The sequence below is a fragment of the Garra rufa genome, chromosome 13, assembly GCF_049309525.1.
Source record: "Garra rufa chromosome 13, GarRuf1.0, whole genome shotgun sequence".
NCBI lineage: Eukaryota > Metazoa > Chordata > Actinopteri > Cypriniformes > Cyprinidae > Garra > Garra rufa.
This window is the reverse complement of record NC_133373.1, coordinates 15,437,392-15,459,434: the sequence shown is the minus strand read 5'-3', so window position 1 is coordinate 15,459,434 and position 22,043 is coordinate 15,437,392. Positions and strand designations below refer to the sequence as shown.

Here is a 22,043-nt window from a genome sequence, read left to right as displayed (position 1 = left end):
GGTTCTGCACCTGACACACAGAACAAGTGCTTAACTTCGTTGATTTGTATGTCATCTGTATGACCCTGACCACTGTAGTGTAACTCGGTTTCAGGGTGTTACTGAACCTCTAATAGCCTTTTAATAGCCATTTTTGTGGAGAACATCCAGCGGTCAGTATGAGTATGAAAGAATTGTACTTAAGGCACCTAATTTTAACTGCTCTAATACAAGATACACAACTTTGTATGGTCCTGTCAAGCAGACAAAACATAAACATGATGAATGGGACATGCAGCTTTGCATGGTTTAACAACATACTGCTTTATCCCTTAGGGTGTACTCACTTTTGTTGCCAGCTATTTTGACAATAATGGCTGTATGTTGAGTTATTTTCAGAGGACAGTAAATCTACACTGCTACACAAGCTGCACATTGACTACTCTACTACTAAAATATATCCAAGTTTCATTTCTATAGTATTGTCCCTTGAGAGGATATACTAAAAGGGTTGAAATGTGAGGGGTGTACTCACTTTTGTGAGATACGGTACTTATAAATATATTTATATTTTAATATTATAGATAGGTAGAGAGGTAGGTAGGTAGAATGTCTTTACTGTCACTTTTGACCAATTCAGAAAACTTACTAACCTACTTTTGAATGGTATATTATATATATATATATATATATATATATATATATATTGGTTTAATTTTTATAATAAATATATAGGTCCAGACACATGAAAAAAATGTCCATTATGTCACTGAACCAAACTAAAAATATAGCACATTATTGAAGAGGATCATTTTGACAGTGACAGTAAAATGTACTGAACCACAACACACTACACAAACAACATACATATAACTCAAATATTAAATATTTAATCAATACTGACCAACTGAGACAATCCACAGTACAATCTCTTTTCCGCTTATACATTATAATCTTTGAATAACAGAAGTAAAATACAAATGTAATAAAGAACGCTGATGCAGATTTATTGATATCAAAATTGACCTGAGAGAGTAAATCCATTAAATCTCCAGAAAATTATACACAAGTGACACAAGGTTTGCTTCTGGTGTCTGATGTTATTCTGCATTCTGGCCTGAAGGGGCAGTACAAACCACTATTATTCTGCAGCACTGTAAAATAAATCATGAATTGACATGTATAAACAGCATTTGTTATAGAACAATTTAATGAAACAATGTAAAGTAAAATACATTTTAAAAACGATTCCTGTGGAAACGGTGTCTTTCCTGTTGTTTGCACAAAAGCTCTTGATACAGTTTCTTTTTAGGATACCCTTTCTTTTTGGAACAGGCTGAAAGTCCAACCACAGTTAAATCACTAGCATATGTGTGCTGAAAAACAGTTTCTTATTTTTTTTGGAAAAGCAGTACTTCAGTTACTCTAGGATTTCTGGACCGGTTTCTCGTACAGTTCGGTACTTCCCCAGATATAAATAGATCGCAGAGATCATAAAACATTTTATTTTCCCATTTCAGGAATTCAAAGACTCTCTGGGTGAACTGGTAAAGCTCAGCTGTGTTTCAATGGTAAAAAAAGAAAAAAGAAGATCCATTCCGAATGTGCTGTTTGTGGTCTGCAGAAGCAGTGAAATAAGGTCTAAGTTCACAAACGTTTCTAGAAAGTTTTGAGTGTGGTTTTGAGTTGTAACGTTTCAGCAACAGATATCCGGTCATGGTAAAAACTCAAGCCCGACAGAAGCTCAATGTCTCTGATTCGCGCAACGTGAAGCTGAACCCAATCCTGGAACCATGAGTAGTCTGAGCCATTCTGGAGAAATAAAAGATAAAACAGTTTCAATTGACATGAAATACAATTAGATGAAGTTTAGAGCGATTTTGGACTCACTTAAATGGGATATTTTTGTATGTACTTTCATATTTAGTTCTATTCCATGTTGAAAAAAAAAAACAGCATATGCTGGTTAGGTATGTTTTGAAGCATGGCAGCTAGTTTAAGATGGTCCCTAGTTGGTCATGAGCTGGTTTAATGTAGAAGTTCACTTCCAGAACAAAAATGTACAGATAATTTACTCACCCCCTTGTCATCTAAGAGGTTCATGTACTTCGGTCTTCAGTCGTAAAGAAATTGTTTTTTGACACATTTCAGGATTTCTTTCCAGTGGACTTCAATGGTGCCCCCGAGTTTGAACTTCCAAAATGCAGTTTAAATGCAGTTTATATACTTTTTAACCTCAAATGCTAATCTTGTCTAGCTCTGCATGTACACTGTGTATTCCGGTTCAAAAACAGTTAGGATAGGTCGAAAAGAAAATCCCATCTCATTTTCTCCTCCAACTTCACTGCTTTTCTTACTTTGATTTTTTTGTCTTGTTTCCAGCCAAAATATCTAAAAACTCTTAAATCAAGAAATATTTTCTAGACGATTTTTCAGAAAAAACAAGTCAAAATTAAGTGAGTGTTTTCTTAGAACAAACTAAAAAAATCAAGATTATTTTTCTTACCCCATTGGCAGATTATTTTGCTTGCTTCAAGCAAAAACACACTTAATTTTGACTTGTTTTTTTCTGAAAACGACAATAATTTTTACTCTTCTAGAAAATTCTTATTGGATTTAAGGATTTAAATTTTTTTTTGATATTTTGGCTGGAAACAAGACTAAGAAAAGCATTTCTTGCAGTGTTCTAATTTGTCCTACATCGCTGCAGAAGTACCGACCCAGTGTTTACAAAGTAAACATGCAAAAAAGATCAAACACCCTTTACAAAAAAAGGTAAAACAGCGATTCTGAAGTTGGATTTTTTCAACTTACCCTAACTGTCATGAACCGAAACACACAAAGTTGACGCAGAACTAGACAAGATGAGCATTTGAGGTTAAAAAGTATAGAAATTGTTCTTTTTTTTTTTTTTTTTTTAGAAAATAACAGATCGTTTCACTAGATAAGACCCTTCTTCCTCTGCTGGGATCGTTTAGAGCCATTTGAAGCTGCATTTAAACTGCATTTTGGAAGTTTAAACGCGAGGCACCATAGAAGTCCATTATATGGAGAGAAATCCTAAAATGTTTTCCTCAAAAAACATAATTTATCTTTAAATTTTTGTTCTGGAAGTGAACTTCTCCTTTAAGCTGGTCCTAAACTGGTTTGAGCTGGTCATGTGCTGGTCCTAAGCTGGTTCTAAGCTCTTGCTCAGGACCAGCTCAAACATTGTTTTTCAACAGGGTTTTCTGTATCTGGTTGAGTATACTGTACTCACAAGCTCAAAACAATTCAATGGTTACCTAACAAGCAAATGACATCCTGTGTACAATCTTACGGGCGCTGTGGTTTAGATTAAGAATGGCTGATTACGTACATGACACGTTTCCAGATAATCAGGTCGATGAGGAAGTACGTAAGACACAGCATCTAGAGGACCATCACACTGTCTGACAGGAAGAGACGAGTTCCCACAACTTGTAAGAATCACAAAGAAATGTGTAGGGATGGGAGCACCATTCCTGAAAGCAGAAGAGAATCATCTATATGAGAAAAGAATTCAGTTTAATGATTGCTAAATACATATTGTTGCCATTGTTTGGCCAGTAGTGGGCAGTATATGCACTATCAATAGGTCTAGTTGTAAATGGTGCATTTGGCCTAATAAAACATTTTTTTTCCCTCAGAGTTGGATATTAGACTTAAGCATAAAGTCTGGTTATATCTTATTCTGGTCAAGAACTGCCATCTTCGACAGGAAAACATCTGATCAAAATATAACGTGACCAACCACAGTTTGTTTTGATATTAAAAGTGGCATTTAAGGAAAATCAAATCTCTATTCAGCAAGGATGCATTAAATTGATCAATAACTATGTTATAACTTTATACTGTATCTATTTCAGATATTTCATATGAATATTGTTTTTTGAACTTTCTATTCATCAATGAATCCCACAAAAATATTAGCATATGAGGATGATTTTTGAAGGATCATGTGACACTGAAGACTAGAGTAATGATGCTGAAAATTCTGCTTTACATCATAGGAATAAATTACATTTTAAAATATATTAAAGTAGAAAACAGTTGGTTTCAATTGTAATAATATTTCGCAATATTACTGTTCTACTGAATTTCTGTTTGTGGCAGTATTCTGTTTAGCCAATAGATTTTTCACAAACTCTACTGGCACTGGTTAATTTTGCAAACTTACGGGGTTCCCTTGTTCATAAAGTCATAGTTTCCATCAAAGTCGCTGTCAAATATTGGTCCGCTCACAACATTGACTCCATTCAGCTCTTTAGAATACTTCACAACCAGAACATTGTGAAAGTGATTCCAGATATCTGTCACAAAGACATCAGACATAAACAAAAGTGACACTGTGATCAGACATGAAAGATCTAACAGCCACAGAAACACAGCAGGGTTATTATTGTTAACTAAAACTAAAACTATATATATGTATATAGGCAAATTTGATACACAAAAATGATTTAAAAAAATTTATTAGACACAATTAAAAAAAAATAATAATATTAAAAATAGCATTCCGCAAAACACAAATTACTACAAGTCTAACCAAAAACAGAAAATACTACAAAAAAAGGAAAAAAACTATTAAAAAATTAAATAGAAAATCTTTAGTAGTTTATCAATGATACTAAAATAACACTGAGACACACAGTATGGGAGAGGTTTATGCAACAAGAAATCATATGATAACACCAAATCATATCTAAAACACTGATAACAACATTACAAACATAATCACAATGTTAGTGCTGTCCATAATTCTGTTTATGCATAATTACTATATAAATACACGCAATGATTAATTTGCACCATGCTGAAGTTAGAAACCTATCAAGATTATTAAGTGACTACTAAACAACTAAACTAAACAAATTGTTGCAAGACGGCCACAAAAGAATCCTAATGAACAGTGCTGTTTTGGAATCTCATGATTAATATGTCTATGATTAATGCACAAACAGTACACTTGTGTAATCAAGTCTATAACCGATAACAGATAAATGTGTTATGAAATGCTGGTGCACCCAAAGTACAAACCACAAACATGTTCATATTCAGATTATCACTCTCTAGATGCACCAAAGCACAGATGAATGATTTCTAATGGAATGCAGATAGTTAATGTTCTACAGGCATGTCATTTGGTGAAGTTAGTTTGGGAAATGAAGTGTGTAATTTTTCCTTTGATCTAAATACTTGCACAACACAGAATGAAAGGAGTGTTTACCATACACAGCTGTTGCAAATACCACTGATGAGTCTCTGAGATTAAAGCAAAACATCAGTTAATTTGGTTCACAGGTTTTGAATGGCATATTGCGCAACTGATAAATCAAATTTGCCTTGTTCTTTTGACATAGCTATAAGAAGACTTTGTACCATTACAACTTCCTGCTTCAGTTTCATAGCTTAAAACTTCCTCCTCTTCATAGACAAAGCATTTTTTAATCAAACTCCAAAAAAGGCTTGTTTTGGTCTGAGGTGAGAGGTGACATTACCTGGGCACAAACATTCGCACAAACACTGCCTCCAGAGCAAGGCATCGACGAATAGTCATCTTCTCACCATAGGCCCCGCCACCAGAGGCGTTCAGTCGCTTAACGGCTGATACTTTGAAGCGGTACTAGATCTGACTGCAGCTGAATTACAAACTGTGAGTAAATTATTTCATAATGTTTTGTCTGGAAATTACAGTTTTCAAAACACTCACATGCAATAGTGAGGGGGCATTGATACTTTTTCCTATGGAATGATGATATGTGGCTTTTGACGTCAATTACAGAAGGTTTAAATGCTCACCGGAACACTCCAGAAGGAAAAACCATGCCTTAAGAGCCAGGGGGTGAAAACTTTTAGAATTTGAAGATCAGGGTAAATTTAACTTATTTTGTCTTCTGGGAAACATGTAAATATCTTCTGTAACCTCTGAAGGGCAGTACTAAATGAAAAAATATGACATTTTGGCAAAATAAGAAAAATGTACTCATCTCCATTCTGTTCAAAAGTTTTCATACCCCGGCTCTTAGTGCATCGTTTTTCCTTTCTGGAGCATCGGTGAGCATTTGAATCTTCTGTAATAGTTGCATATGAGTCCCTTAGTTATCCTCAGTATCCTCAAACTCATACAGTCATTGTTGGAAAGGGTTCAAATACACAAAGTGCTGGAAAACCAAAGAATTTGTGGAACCTGTAGGATTTTTCTGAAGAACAGCAGGCAGTTTAATTGTTCAGGACAAACAAGGGACTCATAGACAATCACTAAACAGCTGTGGATCATTCAAGTAAAAACAGTATTAAGAATCAAGGGGATGTAAACTTTTGAACGGGGTCATTTTAATAAATTCAACTATTATTTTCTCTTGTGGACAATATGTGAACATCTTTTATGTGAAGTATCTTATTCAGGTCAGTACTTGATAAACAATACCATGCATTTTGTATGATCCCTCTTATTTTGGTAAAATAATTAACATTTTGCAGATTCTGAAAGGGGGATGTAAACCTTTGACCTCAACTGTATTAACAAAAACCATTAATAAAACAGAACAGCCTTAAAGAAACAAATGAAAAATATGATTGTATAATAAACACCACGTATATGAAATACAACTTTATGTTTGTGTACAGTTCCACTGTACACAAAAAACAGCATCTCTGTCATCTCTGTCCCTGTTCTCTCATCAAACCCATTTTTGTCTCACTCTGATAACAGAGGAATGCAATTACACCGAGAAAACTGCAGTTCTTTGGATGCTCTGTTAAAAATTCCTAGGTGTTTTTTGGCAGGTCAAGCGCTCCTGCGGGACTGCAGGCTGGCCTCAATTCAGCTGTGATCAACTGATTCTAATTATATGGCAGCTGGGGAGCATTTACCTTTAAAAGTACAGCTTTTTTAAAAGTCTCATTTAATTTGAATGTGTTTCTAGCAGTTTAGTAGGGTGGTACGTTTGACAGCACTGTAGATCATGGTTCACACCCATGCCTATGCAAAACAATTGCAAAACAGTTTTAATTCTGATGTAATGTAGGAAGTTTGAGTTATTAAAACCTATTTGTGACCCTGGACCACAAAACCAGTCATAAGTAACACGGGTATATTTGTAGCTATAGCCAAAAATACATTGTATGGGTCAAAATGATCAATTTTTCTTGTCTCAAAATCATTGGGATATTAAGAAAAATTGTAAATTTTCGACCGTAAATATATCAAAACTTAATTTTTGATTAGTAATATGCATTGCTAAGAACTTCAGATTCCAGATTTTCAATTAGTTCAATTAGTATCTCGGCCAAATTGTCCTATCCTAACATACCATACATGTATAAATCTCATTTTGTGACACTTATGACTGGTTTTGTGTTCCAGTGTCACATTTGCTTAAAAGTGAATGTTTATCATCAGTGTAAACCATGGGTGTCATCATGTTGGGGCAAAGTCTTATTATGTTCTGGATTTTTGCGTTACTTTTTCTGACTTCTAGTGTCATTCCATTACACTTTTCCAAACAGAAAGTTGTAAATTCTGACTTTATGAGCTGCAATGCAGAATTACAGCCTTTTGAGGAAAACAGGCAACATGTGGATGGCATGTGGAACCCATTCAGATTTCAAAGTTCAACATTTTGTAATGATTATTTACAATGGCAGTCCAGATCCACACTTTTTTTGGTATTGTTGACGTCAAAGGTTGTGCATCTAATCAAACTAAATAGTATTTATGCACAAATAGAACAAATAAATAGTTTCCCAGCGCTACAAGTTCTTACAGTTCAGCCAAACCTAGAGGTAACTGCGTGTAGAGTATAGACTTGGAAATTCATTTCAGCATGCCTTTAACTTTTTATTTACTTTCCAAGTATACAAGTAAACATAAAATCGTTTAGAAATATTCGTATTGGCAGTCAGAAGAAAGGCATCATGCAGTTCTTGCCAGGACAAACATGCAAGTATGTTAAACATGCAAACTGCAATTGAACATGACATTACACAATAAATCACGAAAAGTGCAAATGAGAAACAGATCACAGTTGTCAGGTATTCTTTCACTGCAGTTTGAATGTGTGTCGTTATAAGCTGAATGCAAAACACGGCTTACCTTTGAAAGCAGGAAACATGGGCACCATGTTGCTTGTAATTAAGGAGTCTGGCTCACTTCCTGTAGGACTGAAGTCTGAGAAAGACAAGGAGCATTTAAAAAAGCTGTCACACGAAACAAAACAAAAACAGATACAGTAAACAGCTCTTTTATTACACAGATCTCTGGATACTTTGATTGAATCTGATAGTGTTGTATAATGACTTCTAAACGATACACTGCTGTTAACAAATGTGTATAAAAGTGACAAAACAATTATATCGGTACAATATCAGTATATCGGTTCATATAATGTTGTTCACTTGAACTTTATACATAAAAGAATCCTGCAGACTGCAGCACAGCAGTTTTCAAACGTGATAATAATAAGGAAATGTTTCTTGAGCAGCAAATCAGCATAGAATGATTTCTGTAGGATCAAGTGACACTGAAGACAGCTGTAATGATGCTGAAAATCCAACTTTGTTCACAGAAAAAAAAATTACTTTTTTAAAATATACAGTGCTGTGAAAAAGTGTTTGCCCCATTCCTGATTTTTTTTTTTTTTGCATGTTTGTCACACTTTAATGTTACAGATCATCAAACTAATTTAAAATTTAATCAAAGATAACACAAGTTAACACAACATGCAGTTTTTAAATGAAGTTTTTTTTTTTTTTTTTTTTTTTATGAAGGGACCCACATGGCCCTGTGTGAAAAAGTGTTTTTCATTCAGGAACAAATGAGAAAGAAAGTAATTGAGATCTATCAGTCTGGAAAAGGTTATAAAGCCATTTCTAAAGCTTTGGGACTCCAGCGAACCACAGTGAGAGCTATTATCCACAAACGGCGAAAAACATGGAACAGTGGTGAACCTTCCCAGGAGTGGTCGGCCGACCAAAATTACACAAAAGATCACAAAAGACCCCACAACAACATCTAAAGAACTGCAGGCCTCTCTTGCCTCAGTTAAGGTCGGTCTTCATGACTCCACTATAAGAAAGAGACTGGGCAAAAATGGCCTGCATAGCAGAGTTCCAAGAAGAAAACCGCTGCTGAGCAAAAAGAACATAAAGGCTCGTCTCAGTTTTGACAGAAAACTTCTTGATGATCCCCAAGACTTTTGGGGAAATACTCTGTGGACTCACAAGACAAAAGTTGAACTTTTTGGAAGGTGTGTGTCCCATTACATGTGGCGTAAAAGTAACACAGCATTTCAGAAAAAGAACATCATACCAACAGTAAAATATGGTGGTAGTAGTGTGATGGTCTGGGGCTGTGTTGCTGCTTCTGGACCTGGAAGACTTGCAGTGATAAATGGAACCATGAATTCTGCTGTCTACCAAAAAATCCTGAAGGACAATGTCCAGCCATCTGTTCGTGACCTCAAGCTGAAGCGAACTTGGGTTCTGCAGCAGGACAAAGATTCAAAATGCACCAGCAAATCCACCTCTGAATGGCTGAAGAAAAACAAAATGAAGACTTTGGAGTGGCCTAGTCAAACTCCTGACCTGAATCCTATTGAGATGCTGTGGCATGACCTCAAAAAGGCGGTTCATGCTCGAAAACCCTCCAATGTGGCTGAATTACAACAATTCTGCCAAGACGAGTGGGACAAAATTCCTGCACAGCGCTGTAACAGACTCATTGCAAGTTATCGCAAACGCTTTATTGCAGTTGTGGCTGCTAAGGGTGGCCCAACCAGTTAAGTTTAGAGGGCAAACACTTTTTCACACAGGGCCATGTGGGTTTGGATTTTGTTTTCCCTTCATAATTAAAAACTTCATTCAAAAACTGCATGTTGTGTTTATTTGTGTTACCTTTGATTAATATTTAAATTTGTTTGATGATCTGAAACATTACAGTGTGACAAAAATGCAAAAAACTAAAGAATCAGGAACGGGGCAAACACTTTTTCACACCACTGTATTAAAATATAAAGCAGGTATTTCAAACTGTAATAATATTTCACAATATTTCTGATTTTACTGCATTTTCAATCACATTAATGCAGCCTTGGTGAGCATTAGAGACTTGTTTCAAAAACATGGCAACATTTTACCATCATCAAACTTTTGAACAGTATATTTCCCAATTGTTAATGGCAACACATAACATATTTGCTTACCATATTATAAGCCACTGTGGGCTTGTTTTTCATATAAATTGTTTTAAATATATTTATATCTATGGGTTTATTTCTAGAATGTACAGTCGTGGCCAAAAGTTTTGAGAATTACATAAATATTGGAAATTGGAAAAGTTGCGGCTTAAGTTTTTATAATAGCAATTTGCATATACTCCAGAATGTTATGAAGAGTGATCAGATGAATTGCATAGTCCTTCTTTGCCAAGAAAATTAACCTAATCCCCCAAAAAAACTTTCCACTGCATTGTTAAGAAGGCTTCAGGGCGTCCAAGAAAGTCCAGCAAGCGCCAGGATCATCTCCTAAAGAGGATTCAGCTGTGAGATCGGAGTGCCACCAGTGCAGAGCTTGCTCAGGAATGGCAGCAGGCAGGTGTGAGCGCATCTGCACGCACAGTGAGGCCAAGACTTTTGGAAGATGGCCTGGTGTCAAGAAGGGCAGCAAAGAAGCCACTTCTCTCCAAAAAAAACATCAGGGACAGATTGATCTTCTGCAAAAAGTATGGCGAATGGACTGCTGAGGACTGGGGCAAAGTCATATTCTCCGATGAAGCCTCTTTCTGATTGTTTGGGGCATCTGGAAAAAGGCACTGTGCCATAAGGTACCATAAGGTAAACTAAGTAGCTCGGGGACCAAAACGTTGATATTTTGGGTCCATGGCCTGGAAACTCCCCAAATCTTAAAACTTGTGGTCAATCCTCAAGAGGCGGGTGGACAAAAAAAACCCCACTAATTCTGACAAACTCCAAGAAGTGATTATGAAAGAATGGGTTGCTATCAGTCAGGATTTGGCCCAGAAGTTGATTGAGAGCATGCCCAGTCAAATTGCAGAGGTCCTGAAAAAGAATTGTCAACACTGCAAATACTGACTCTTTGCATAAATGTCATGTAATTGTCAATAAAAGCCTTTGAAACGTATGAAGTGCTTGTAATTATATTTCAGTACATCACAGAAACAACTGAAACAAAGATCTAAAAGCAGCTGAGCAGCAAACTTTGTGAAAACTAATATTTGTGTCATTCTAAAAACTTTTGGCCACGACTGTACATGTAAAAACGTACTCATTTGCTAACATGACTCATAGCTCTAAATTAACTCTAGGACCTTTTCCCAAAACTAAAAGAGGGAAAAAGTTAAATGAATTGTGAGTTTTGTGTAAATTTCTTAAAGTAAATACAGATATCCTGTTGAACTCACTAGGCGGATGCAGAAGCCCAAAGGTCAGAGTGGAATTGTTCTTATAGAATGAGCAGGACTGTCTCGCGCTGGCCTGCACACGTACATCTGCACGCACACATGTGTCTGCTGAGGGCTGGACGCTCACCTTTGTATGACAAAGAGAAGAAAGAAAATCAATGCTTAGCGATAAAAAAACACTCATCAAGTGTAGGACACAAATCCCGGTAGGCTTGTTACAAACAAAATGTCCTCAGAGATTTCCTACATTTACATCTGAACTGTCTTTTCAGCTTTTAGAGAAAGGTCAGTTGATTTTTGTTTAAGAAACATGTCTCAAGTCTTGATTTAATAGTACTTAAAATACATGCTTCACAATCTGGCTTTCAAACCCTCTGGAATGGGATGATTTGATATAGTCATGATATGAAGTCATGATGTTTAGTTCTTGAAGTTACTCCCACACAAAACGTAAAACAAGATCAGGCCTGAAGCCTGAAAAACAGATGTGGTCACATCTGTCATTTCACAATCTCAGGTTGTGGCTTGTTTAGTGTAAGGATATCGTTTACTTCATTTAGTTGACATTAAAAAAGGAAATTCTATCATCATCATCTTTTTACTGTGACATCATGTTTTCAAATGGAAATTTTTAGTTAAATTAAATTGAATTGAATTAAATGTAATTTTATTTTATTATTTTAAGGAATATCCGGCCATTTCTGGAAGACAGGCGCCATTATAAAAATCAAAACCATTCATTGCTTTGTTCAAGGAACAGGCGAAATTGTAACCATTTTTCACTAATAGTACTCTTGTTAACTTTTAAGAAATTAAATTTCAGGGTGTTCCCCACACAAGGTTATCTTTTTGTGTCTGAAAACTTGGAAAATAGTGCACAAGATATTCCGGATTATATTTGGCTGTCATGTATTCACAGTTGAAAATGAAACTAATAAGACAAAACAACATCAAACTACTGAAGATAGCAGCAACAACAGATGCTGATATTGGTGTTGATGGGGTCTATAGTCGATCATATCTTTGAAAAATCACACAATGTTCATCATTCATGTGAATAAGCACCAACTTGCCTCATATTTCTGGATTTGTCTGCAATCTATATTAAATCAGGGCTAAAATTGTGTAATGTGTGGCCATCAAAGGAGATACCCATAACTTAAAACAACTTAAAAGGGGCATAAGATGACTATTTTCCAGAAGTTGGTATGATTCTTTAAGGTCTTCATGAAAAATTGTTTGGTTAAAATTCCTCAATGGTTTCTTTACTAATATTGGACAGCTTGTCAGAGGTCGTGGGTGGGGAGTATGACGTATACTGCTGTATACTGCTCAGAAAATGGATTTTTATCATTGTAGGGTGGATGTGTCCACACACTTAGCAAATAATGGGGGCCTGTGCCCCAGTAGAGCTTTAGGTCTAGCAACTCCCCTGGTAGCCACCTATGTCTCCTCTAAACTATCTTCTGAAATTATAATTCCTAAGGAAATTCCAGTACACTTTGAATGTCTTTTTGTCAGAGTCAGCTTTCACGCAAATAAACCGCTAACCATAGGTAATATCTACAGACCTCCAAATTCCCCCATAGAGTCTATACACTGCATAGGAACCACGATTAAATCAGTGGCCAACTCAAACGAGATGATTATCCTTGGAGATTTTAATATTAATTGGTTAGATCGTTCATCTCTAAAGGACAAACACTTTTTTGAAAGCTTAAACCTGACTCAACTAATTAGCCAACCTACTCGAATTGACCACAGATCCAAATCTCTATTCGATTGGATTCTGGTCACTCACACTCATAGAATTAATGATTCAGGAGTTTTACCCGATTGTTTTAGTGATCATTCCATGGTGTTCTGTCACTTCTGTGTGTGGAAAATTGGACTACCTTGCTTACCTCCAAAGGTTATTAGGGTAAGACAGAGCACATATTTTAACCTGGAGTGTTTTATACAAGACCTGCAGGATATAAATTGGAATAGGCTCCACCTTATTCCGTTTATTGAAGATGCTTGGCACTTTTTCCACACTGAAGTCCTTAAAGTCATTGATAAACATGCCCCTTGGATTTCAGTAAGGGTTAAGGGCCATCATTTACCATGGGTGGATTCTGACTTAATACATTTATTTAAACAAAGAGACAAGGCATGGGAAAAGTACAGACATTCAAAGGACTCAGCAGATGGGGCTGTTTACAAACAACTTAGAAACATGTGTACAACTAAAACAAGAAATGCCAAATCAAATTATTACAAAAATTTGTTATCCAATAACTTCAGTAATCCTAAGAAGTTTTGGAAAAATATATTTCTGAATTAAAGTCTGGTAATGGTATTAACCCTGATGGCCTTGAGATCAAGTTAATTAAGCTTGCATCTCATGTACTGGCATTTCCTTTATCAGATGTATTTAACCTATCATTATCAACCTGTGTGGTCCCATCAATGTGGAAGTCTGCCAGAGTAACACCAATATATAAGGGGGGCAATGCTTTTGATCCTAACAACTACAGACCAATTTCTATCATCAGTAGTGTAGCAAAAGTATTCGAAAAAATAATATTTAAACAATTATTCAAATATGTTAATGATTTTGCTATTTTGTCACCTAACCAATCTGGTTTCAGGCCAAATTTTTCTACATCCACTGCTCTTCTAAAATTTACAAATGACGTTTCATCTGCCATTGACAATAATATGTCTACTGGCGCAATATTTATAGAGCTCTCTAAGGCCTTGATATGGTCAACCACTATCTGCTTCTTGACAAATTACAAGCAATAGGCCTCTCTATAGACTCTCTTCTTTGGTTCAACTCTTATCTCCACTGTAGACGTCAGCGTGTCTGTTTATATGGTTGTACATCTCAGTCTGTGATAATGGAGACAGGTGTCCCCCAAGGTTCTTCCCTCGGGCCTCTTCTTTTTTCTTTATTTATAAATGATCTTCCACAAATCTGCTCAGACTGTAGTATTCATTTGTATGCTGATGATACAGTGATATACTCATCTAATGTCCTGGTCTCTAAGATTCAATCCTCACTACAATCTAACTTTAATGCTATTCAACGTTGGTTCCAGTCCAACCACTTACTACTAAATAAGAAAAAGTCATATAGCATGCTGTTCGCTACCAGATCAGCCTCCTTGAACCAAAGTAATAACCTTTTGCTCAAATTCTTAGACGATACTCCACTTGAACAAGTCGATGAATTTAAATATCTGGGCCTCTGGCTTGACTCACAGCTTTCCTTCAGGTGTCATATTAATTCTGTTGTGGAAAAGATTAATTATAACCTACGAATACTGTATCGCTCTATTAATGTTTCACTCAACCTATTAGGTTGAGAATTGTGTCACAGTTAATATTTCCTTTATTAGACTATGCAGATGTTGTCTACCAAAACATCTCAGAATCAAACTTGAAACCTCTAACTGTTGTTTTCAATAATATTTGTAGATTTGTCCTGAGATGTCCTTTCACTACTCACCACTGTGTATTGTATGACTCACTGAACTTATTATCACCAGAAGCCAGAAGACAGTATCATTGGTACCAGGTTCTTTTTAAATGCGTGCACTATGATTATCCTTCTTATCTGAAGGAATATTTAATTCCATATAGACCTAGTGAGTATCATACTGAGTATCCCTCTTTCACTGTGCCAAACATCTCCAAAGAGTCCGGTAGACATACCTTTAAATTTAAAGCCCCTTCAGACTGGAATAGCCTGCCTGGTTCTCTAAGATCTATCACTTCCTTGTATTCCTTTAAAGCATCACTTCTCACCTACTTGCAAGCAAAGTATTGCTGTAAATGTTTTCCTCATGTGACTGGACTTATCTATTTATTTATTACTTTATCATTATTTGTGTGTATATGTTAGTATGGGTGTAGATGTGTGTATGTATATTATGTGAGTATGTGTATATACATATGTGTATGGGCTAAATGTTGTCATGCCCCCTATAGTAATACTTTTTGTTTTTTCTTGTTTACATGTATTTGTTCTCAATAATGAGTATGTGGGGCGGTTGAGGCGGGATGAGGGAGAGTTTGAGCGAGTGTGAATGTACATGTGTTGCATTGTTTCTGTTCTATGTCTCGAGGACCCCCTCGAAAACGAGATGTGTCATCTCAAGGGGTTATCCTCCTAACATCAATAAATAAATAAATAAATTACTAAATAAACAATAACATGCATTTTGTATGATCCCTCTTATTTTGGTAAAATAATTACCATTTTGCAGATTCTGAAAGAGGGGTTGTAAACGTTTGACCTCGACTGTATATATTCGATATACTTTTAGTATTAATTTATGTTCATCATATGGAAAACAGTGTCCAGCACATTCTTCAAAAACTCTTTTTTTTGTATTGCGTGAGATAGGGCTGCACGATTAATCGCAAGATTAGTAGTAAATCTCCATCACGTGTGTTCAGCTGGAACGGCAATTAATACACAGAGATGTAAATCACTGACAAGCTACGCCAAATCGCTCTCAAAATCGCAATCGAGCTTCATTGACTAAACGCACCTCACAACATCGTGCGATTAATCGTGCAGCCCTAGCGTGAGAGAAGGCAAGTAGTACAGATTTGTGAAAATATAAGGCTGAAAAAATATTCAAAGACTTTTCTTTTTTGGATGAACACTAGGTTAATTGACAAAAATTACAATAGCAATTAAAACACAAACTGCATGAGGCTGAGAAAACACTTGATGAGCAACTGCAGTTTGTCACAGTCTGGTTGTGTGGAGTGTCAGCGAGTGTGATGAGGATGCTAGAAACTGTGATTTACTCAGCGGTCGGCCCGCATAATGAGCAGCACATGCTGAACGGTGGAAATTGAGGCTGTCTGTCATATTTTCTGACCTCACAGAGCATCACCATTAAACCCTCTGTACATGTCACCTTCCTTTTTTAAACCATCAATACAAATTTCCCTGTAGTTGAAGATAGCAAAATACTAATGAAATAAAAGGCCACTTAAGTATGCGTACTGTAAAGAGAATAAACATTCATGACTATGTTTCTTCACACACTTAAGTACACTTTTAAAAACGTAAAGGTTTTACAATAAAGTGCATTTTAAATCGTTTTGAAGAGGACCTATTTCTGCAAAAATCGCTTTTATAAGGTGTTTGATCACAGTTGTGTGGCCGCAGTGTTTGAAAACAACCAGCCTATTTTTTTTATAATCCCAATAAATCATAAACAGCCTCTCTGATCAAGCAATTCCAGATTTCTCCCTACATTGACGCCATTGTGGGGAGAAAGCCCACCCATTTGTGATGATCACTGCCCTATTAGCATAAACACAGTCCTGAGTGAGAAGCAGCAGTCCGCCATTACTGTTTTCTTGCTGTAGCAGCAGACAATGTCATTTGTTTTCCAAATTGCCTTTCGGAAAGAGCTACTTGGCACTCTGTAAGACTAATGTCGTGAAAGCTACCTGCTTTCCTGTTTTCACTGATGCTGCCTTCATGTGTTACCAGAATGATTGTAAATAGGAATGTGGTAGTTAAAAACTGCATATAAAAGGAGCATAAAGTCGACCGCTTGAATTTGTCCAGCTCATAATAAATGGGACTGAGAGTTTATGACATTGTCAGTTCATGAGATTGTCCTAATTTGTTTTTGCTGGCTCTTGAAAAGAGATGTTCCGATACCCTTTTTCCCTTCCCGATACTGATTTCGATACTTGGGCTCGGGGTATCGGCCGATACTGAGTACTGATCCGATACCTGGGTGTGTTTTTTGTGTAGAGCTGTAGATACTACTAGCCCTGTATAAATTGATAGAATTATTTAATGCTGTGCTTTAGACTTATGCCTTAATATAACATGAACAAATATATACAGGTAACTAGTATGAAGCGCTGTTATCTGACCTACATTTGACAGTATTTTTATACTCAGCATTACTACTTCTGGTTTTCTGATGTACATCAGCGTTGTTTACAACAGAATTTGAAAGATTCTCACTAGATCTCGCAGCAACCTTATTCATTGTGCGACGAATTCAAACGCTTCTCACTGTAAATGACTGTAAATTCTGTTTCTATGACTGGATTTCGAGATTCCGTCCGCGTTTTCTGCATCGCGGAAATCAAGGCCCCACATATGAGACATGTTGCCGTTTTACTGGCTGGTTGGTACAGTTTGAAATGCTGCCAAACAGCGGACATACTGCTAGCACGTTTGTATTTCTTCTTCGCTGCTCTAAACAGTAGTTGCTTGCGGCAACACAGCTTCCTGTGTTTGTTTTCTGAGCAACGAAGAAGACTAGCAAAGCTAGCGGGCATAACTTGGTCTTGTTTAAGAATATGGTAATGGATCGGTACGTGGGTTCAAGTACTCGCCGATACCGAAGCTAGATTTTTTTTGTGGTATCGGAGGCATTTCCGATACTAGTATCGTAATCGGAAAAACCCTACTCTTGAAGCTTTGCCCTCTTCTGAAAAGGGGGCCAGGAGCACAAGCTCATTTGCATTGAAAGGGACACGTTTTGGCTCATACCCTGAAAGTGTCAATTTTAACAAAGTATAAAAAAAGATCTATGGGGTATTTAGAGCTAAAACTTCACATACACCCTCTGGGGACATCAGAGACTTAATTTACATCTTGTAATAATAGGTAATAATAGGTCACCTTTAAAGGATTAGTTCACTTCCAAAACAGATATTTACAGTTAATTTACTCAACCCCTTGTCATCCAAGATGTTCATGTCTTTCATTTCACATTTCAGGAATTTTCTCTATATAGTGGACTTCTATGGTGCCCACAAGATTGAACATACAAAATGCAGTTGGTCACAGCCGGCTGGGATCATTTAGAGCCATTTGAAGCTGCATTTAAACAGCGTTTTGGAACTCGCGGGCACCATAGAAGTCCACTATATGGACAAAATTCCTGAAATGTTTTCCTCAAAAAACTATTTCTTTACGACTGAAGAAAGAAAGACATGAACATCTTGGATGACAAGGGTGTTAATAAATTATCTGTAAATTTTAGTTCTGGAAGGGAATGAAATCTTTCATAATTTCCGTGCATGCTTTAAAGAAGTACAGTTGTGTTGTTGACTAACATACTAAAGTATATCTAAACTATCCGATTATAATTCTAAATGCAGTGTGTTAATCGATTAAGGCGTATATATTTTAAATGCACTTAATTGCAAATTCATCATTACAAATGTGTCATCATGGAAATATTTAAATATTACACACACATTTCAATAGAAATTACATTAAAGTATATTTTAGTTTACCATAAATGCTTGTCAGTACATTTAGCAGCACTTCCACTGGAAACAGTAGTGAATACTATGAAATAGTATTCAAATTATGACAAAATTCCTACAAAAAATAAAAATCACTCTAAAATGCAGCTAATTAGTTAAGTGTCTGAAAACATATTAAAGTATATTATTCCCATTATACAGTATTACTTTTTAGAAGTATGGAAAAGTGTTTGTCCCAGCCCTGTACTGATTAAAAAGGGGTGTAGCTCATTTAAATCCCACTGGACGTCTTCAGAAAATAATCACAGGAAAATATGAAATGAAACCCCCTGATGTGCAATATTGTAACAGCTTAAAATGAGCCATTGTTTGAGGTCTCGTCCACAATAAACCTTACGTTAAAGACCCCATGGCATCACAGTTACTCATAACTGTTAGTATTGAGATCTTTAAGCTAGTGTACTCTTTGTGCGCATTTAAAAGTTACAGTCTCTTTTGGGAGGATACTCTACATGACTCATCTTGTATGACTCATATACATCACATCTTGACTTAATTAATAAAATGCTTTCTATAAAAATACAGTTACTCCCTAATTATACATTCCACCTTTGACTAGCTATACGGGTAGGAATATGCCCACAAAGTCATTTTATATGGTCTTACCATTGCATTCAAAGAGTATGAGACCCAGAGGGGCGCCAGGATGTTTCTGCTGTATCCGCTGATGTATGCACTGTGGTAAAGTATACAGTAATCTGACTGCTCCTGAAGAACACGCGGAATCCCGTAAGGCAGATGAACAGGCTTTACATTAGAGTCTATGACAAGATTGAAAAACAAAGATTGAGTCGAAAAGTTTCAAAAACAGTGTTTTCTAACACAATGTCAATATGAATATTACTGATAAACAGTTTACTTACTTGAATTTGAGTCGGTGAGACGCTTGTTCAGACGGTTCACCTGAATTTTTTTTTATAGGAAACAAGAATTGCATTAAAAAAAAATACTGTATGTACATTTATACTAGAGACAATAAATCATATGTAACGCAGCACAAGCACAAGTGGCTTGACTCACTTCCCTTTTAAAATATGAAAAGCTATGTGATTGTGACAACCCACAGGAAAAAATAAATAAATCCAGACAACACCACAAAGCCAAAAATGATTATGTGATGTGGATCAGCATAGAGACACACAAACAACAAACATAACTCAAAGAAATTCCATGGAGCTGGAGACTGGAATCCATTCTGCAACAACATTAACTGGAAGACCAATATTTAAGCACAAAAAAGCCTGAAAACATGCAACTACTTTCTTTTGAAGGACGTACTAAAACTCTATCCTCTTATTTTTTATTCCTTCAGAATTATAATATGGTAAATGTAATATAATTGGCTTCTCATGCAGTTTTGGTTTCAGTGCAACTAAATTTAATTTGCACAGTGACGTACTTCACCACATTTTAGGTTTAAATCCCCTGGTAAAAAGCACAAAGCAACAATGGCAAGGAAAACTCCTCAAAAGTTAGGAGGAAACCTTGGGTGTAACCACGGGGAAATTCATCCTGTTCTCAAGAATGAGTCATCTAATAACAGACAGTTCAAAGACACAAGATTACACCATAAAACATCGCAGACATTCGATTTCAATCCGGAGCTTTGCGTTTGTAGGGAACTTCAAATAAAGCATGCTTAAAATAAGGCACTGCAATCGATTAGTATTATCATGACCTGCATTAATCAATCAATATGCAAATTTATATACATAATATACACTTTTGGGAAAAAAGGTATAAAGTGGTAGAATCCTAAATTACAAAAGTTAAAAGTACATCTCTGTAACTTACTTTAACAGTACATATTAGTATCTAAAGTGTACGTATTAGTACTTTTTGAAAGGGTACCACCCTAGTGACAGTTTTATATTTTTTTCTGAGTGTATACAGCAGGCAAAATAGGAAAATATATTCTTTTCAAATGCATAAATAATTGAATTTTGATGGTTTTGTGATTTCATTTCTGTTTTCTTCTGCCTTGTGTAGATTTGTTTATGGTTTTTGAGAACATGACATGCAACCTGTTCCTGTTGGCATCTGCACTATTTGACGTAATCTTAAAGGATTACTCCAATTCTAAAATAAAAATTTCCCGATTTCCTTTACTCACCCCCATGTCATGCACGATGTTCATGTCTTTATTTCTTCAGTCACAAAGAAATTACGTTTTTTTGAGGAAAACATTCCAGGGTTTTTCTCCATATAGTGGACTTCAATGGTGCTCAATGGATTGAAGGCTAAAAATGCAGTTTCAGTGCAGCTTCAAAGGGCTCTACACAATCCCAGCCGAGGAATAAAGGTCTTATCTAGTGAAACGGTTGGTTATTTTCTAAAAAAATTACAATTTATATACTTTTTAACCTCAAATGCTTGTCTTGTCTAGCTCTACGATGGGCATGCGCACTCTTTGCACTCCGGTTCAAGACAGTTAGAGTATGTTGGAAAACTCCCATCTCATTTTCTCCTCCAACTGTAAAATTGTCCTACATTGCTGTAGAAATATCAACCCAGTGTTTACAAAGTGAACATGCAAAGGTCAAACACCCTTTACAAAAAAGGTAAAACAGCAATGTAGAATGATTTTGAAGTTGGAGGAGAAAATTGTATGTTTTTCTAACATACCCTAACTGCCCTGAAGATGAGCATTTGTGATTAAAAAGTGTATAACTATTAATTTTTTAAAGAAAATGGACAATGTTTTCAGTAGATAAGACCCTTATTCCTTAGCTGGGATCGTTTAGAGCCCTTTAAAACTCCATTGAAACTGCATTTTTACCTTCAAACCATTGAGCACCATTGAAGTCCACTATATGGACAAAAATCCTGAAATGTTTTCCTCAAAAAACTTTACATTTTCAGGAAATGTTTATTCTGGAAGTGGAGTAATCCTTTAAGCAACAGTTGGACTTGTATGAAACTACCATAGAGTTTGATTGGATGCATAACTTTTGTCATCAACAATAAAAGATTTGTTAAGCCAAAACATTCTTACTCCCAATTCGTCACATATGGACATAAAACTGTCATTATGACTTATGTTGGAGCATAGTTTGTGTTAGAGTATAAACAGCCACAATTATTTTATATATTATTCAGACATTTCTAAGCAACTAACCCCTAAACAAAAAAACAATTTTTTTATATAAAACAAAGCAGACTAGTCACAATTTAATAAACAAGACAAATATTCCAAGACTTTCTAGGCTAAGGAATTGATTTATATAAAAACACACCCAAAAGCATTCACCATAACGCTCAAATCACATATTCAAAAACCATCGCCTGAAGAAGTGCTACATCACCCTTG

The 22,043-nt window shown here is 35.9% G+C and overlaps 1 protein-coding gene across 1 annotated transcript in view; it reads right to left on the bottom strand.

The window, feature by feature from the left end:
• Positions 1–849: 849 nt before the first annotated feature.
• The window catches only part of LOC141348419 (venom phosphodiesterase 2-like), a 44,409-nt gene continuing 23,215 nt past the window's right edge, over positions 850–22,043 (bottom strand). The window contains exons 12-18 of the mRNA XM_073852730.1: positions 19,597–19,636; positions 19,340–19,494; positions 11,420–11,546; positions 8,096–8,170; positions 4,178–4,310; positions 3,338–3,482; positions 850–1,791 (exon numbers count right to left, since the gene is read on the bottom strand). Coding sequence (XP_073708831.1) covers positions 1,639–1,791; positions 3,338–3,482; positions 4,178–4,310; positions 8,096–8,170; positions 11,420–11,546; positions 19,340–19,494; positions 19,597–19,636 — 828 coding nt within the window. The 3' untranslated portion in view covers positions 850–1,638. The remainder of the gene's footprint in view (positions 1,792–3,337; positions 3,483–4,177; positions 4,311–8,095; positions 8,171–11,419; positions 11,547–19,339; positions 19,495–19,596; positions 19,637–22,043) is intronic.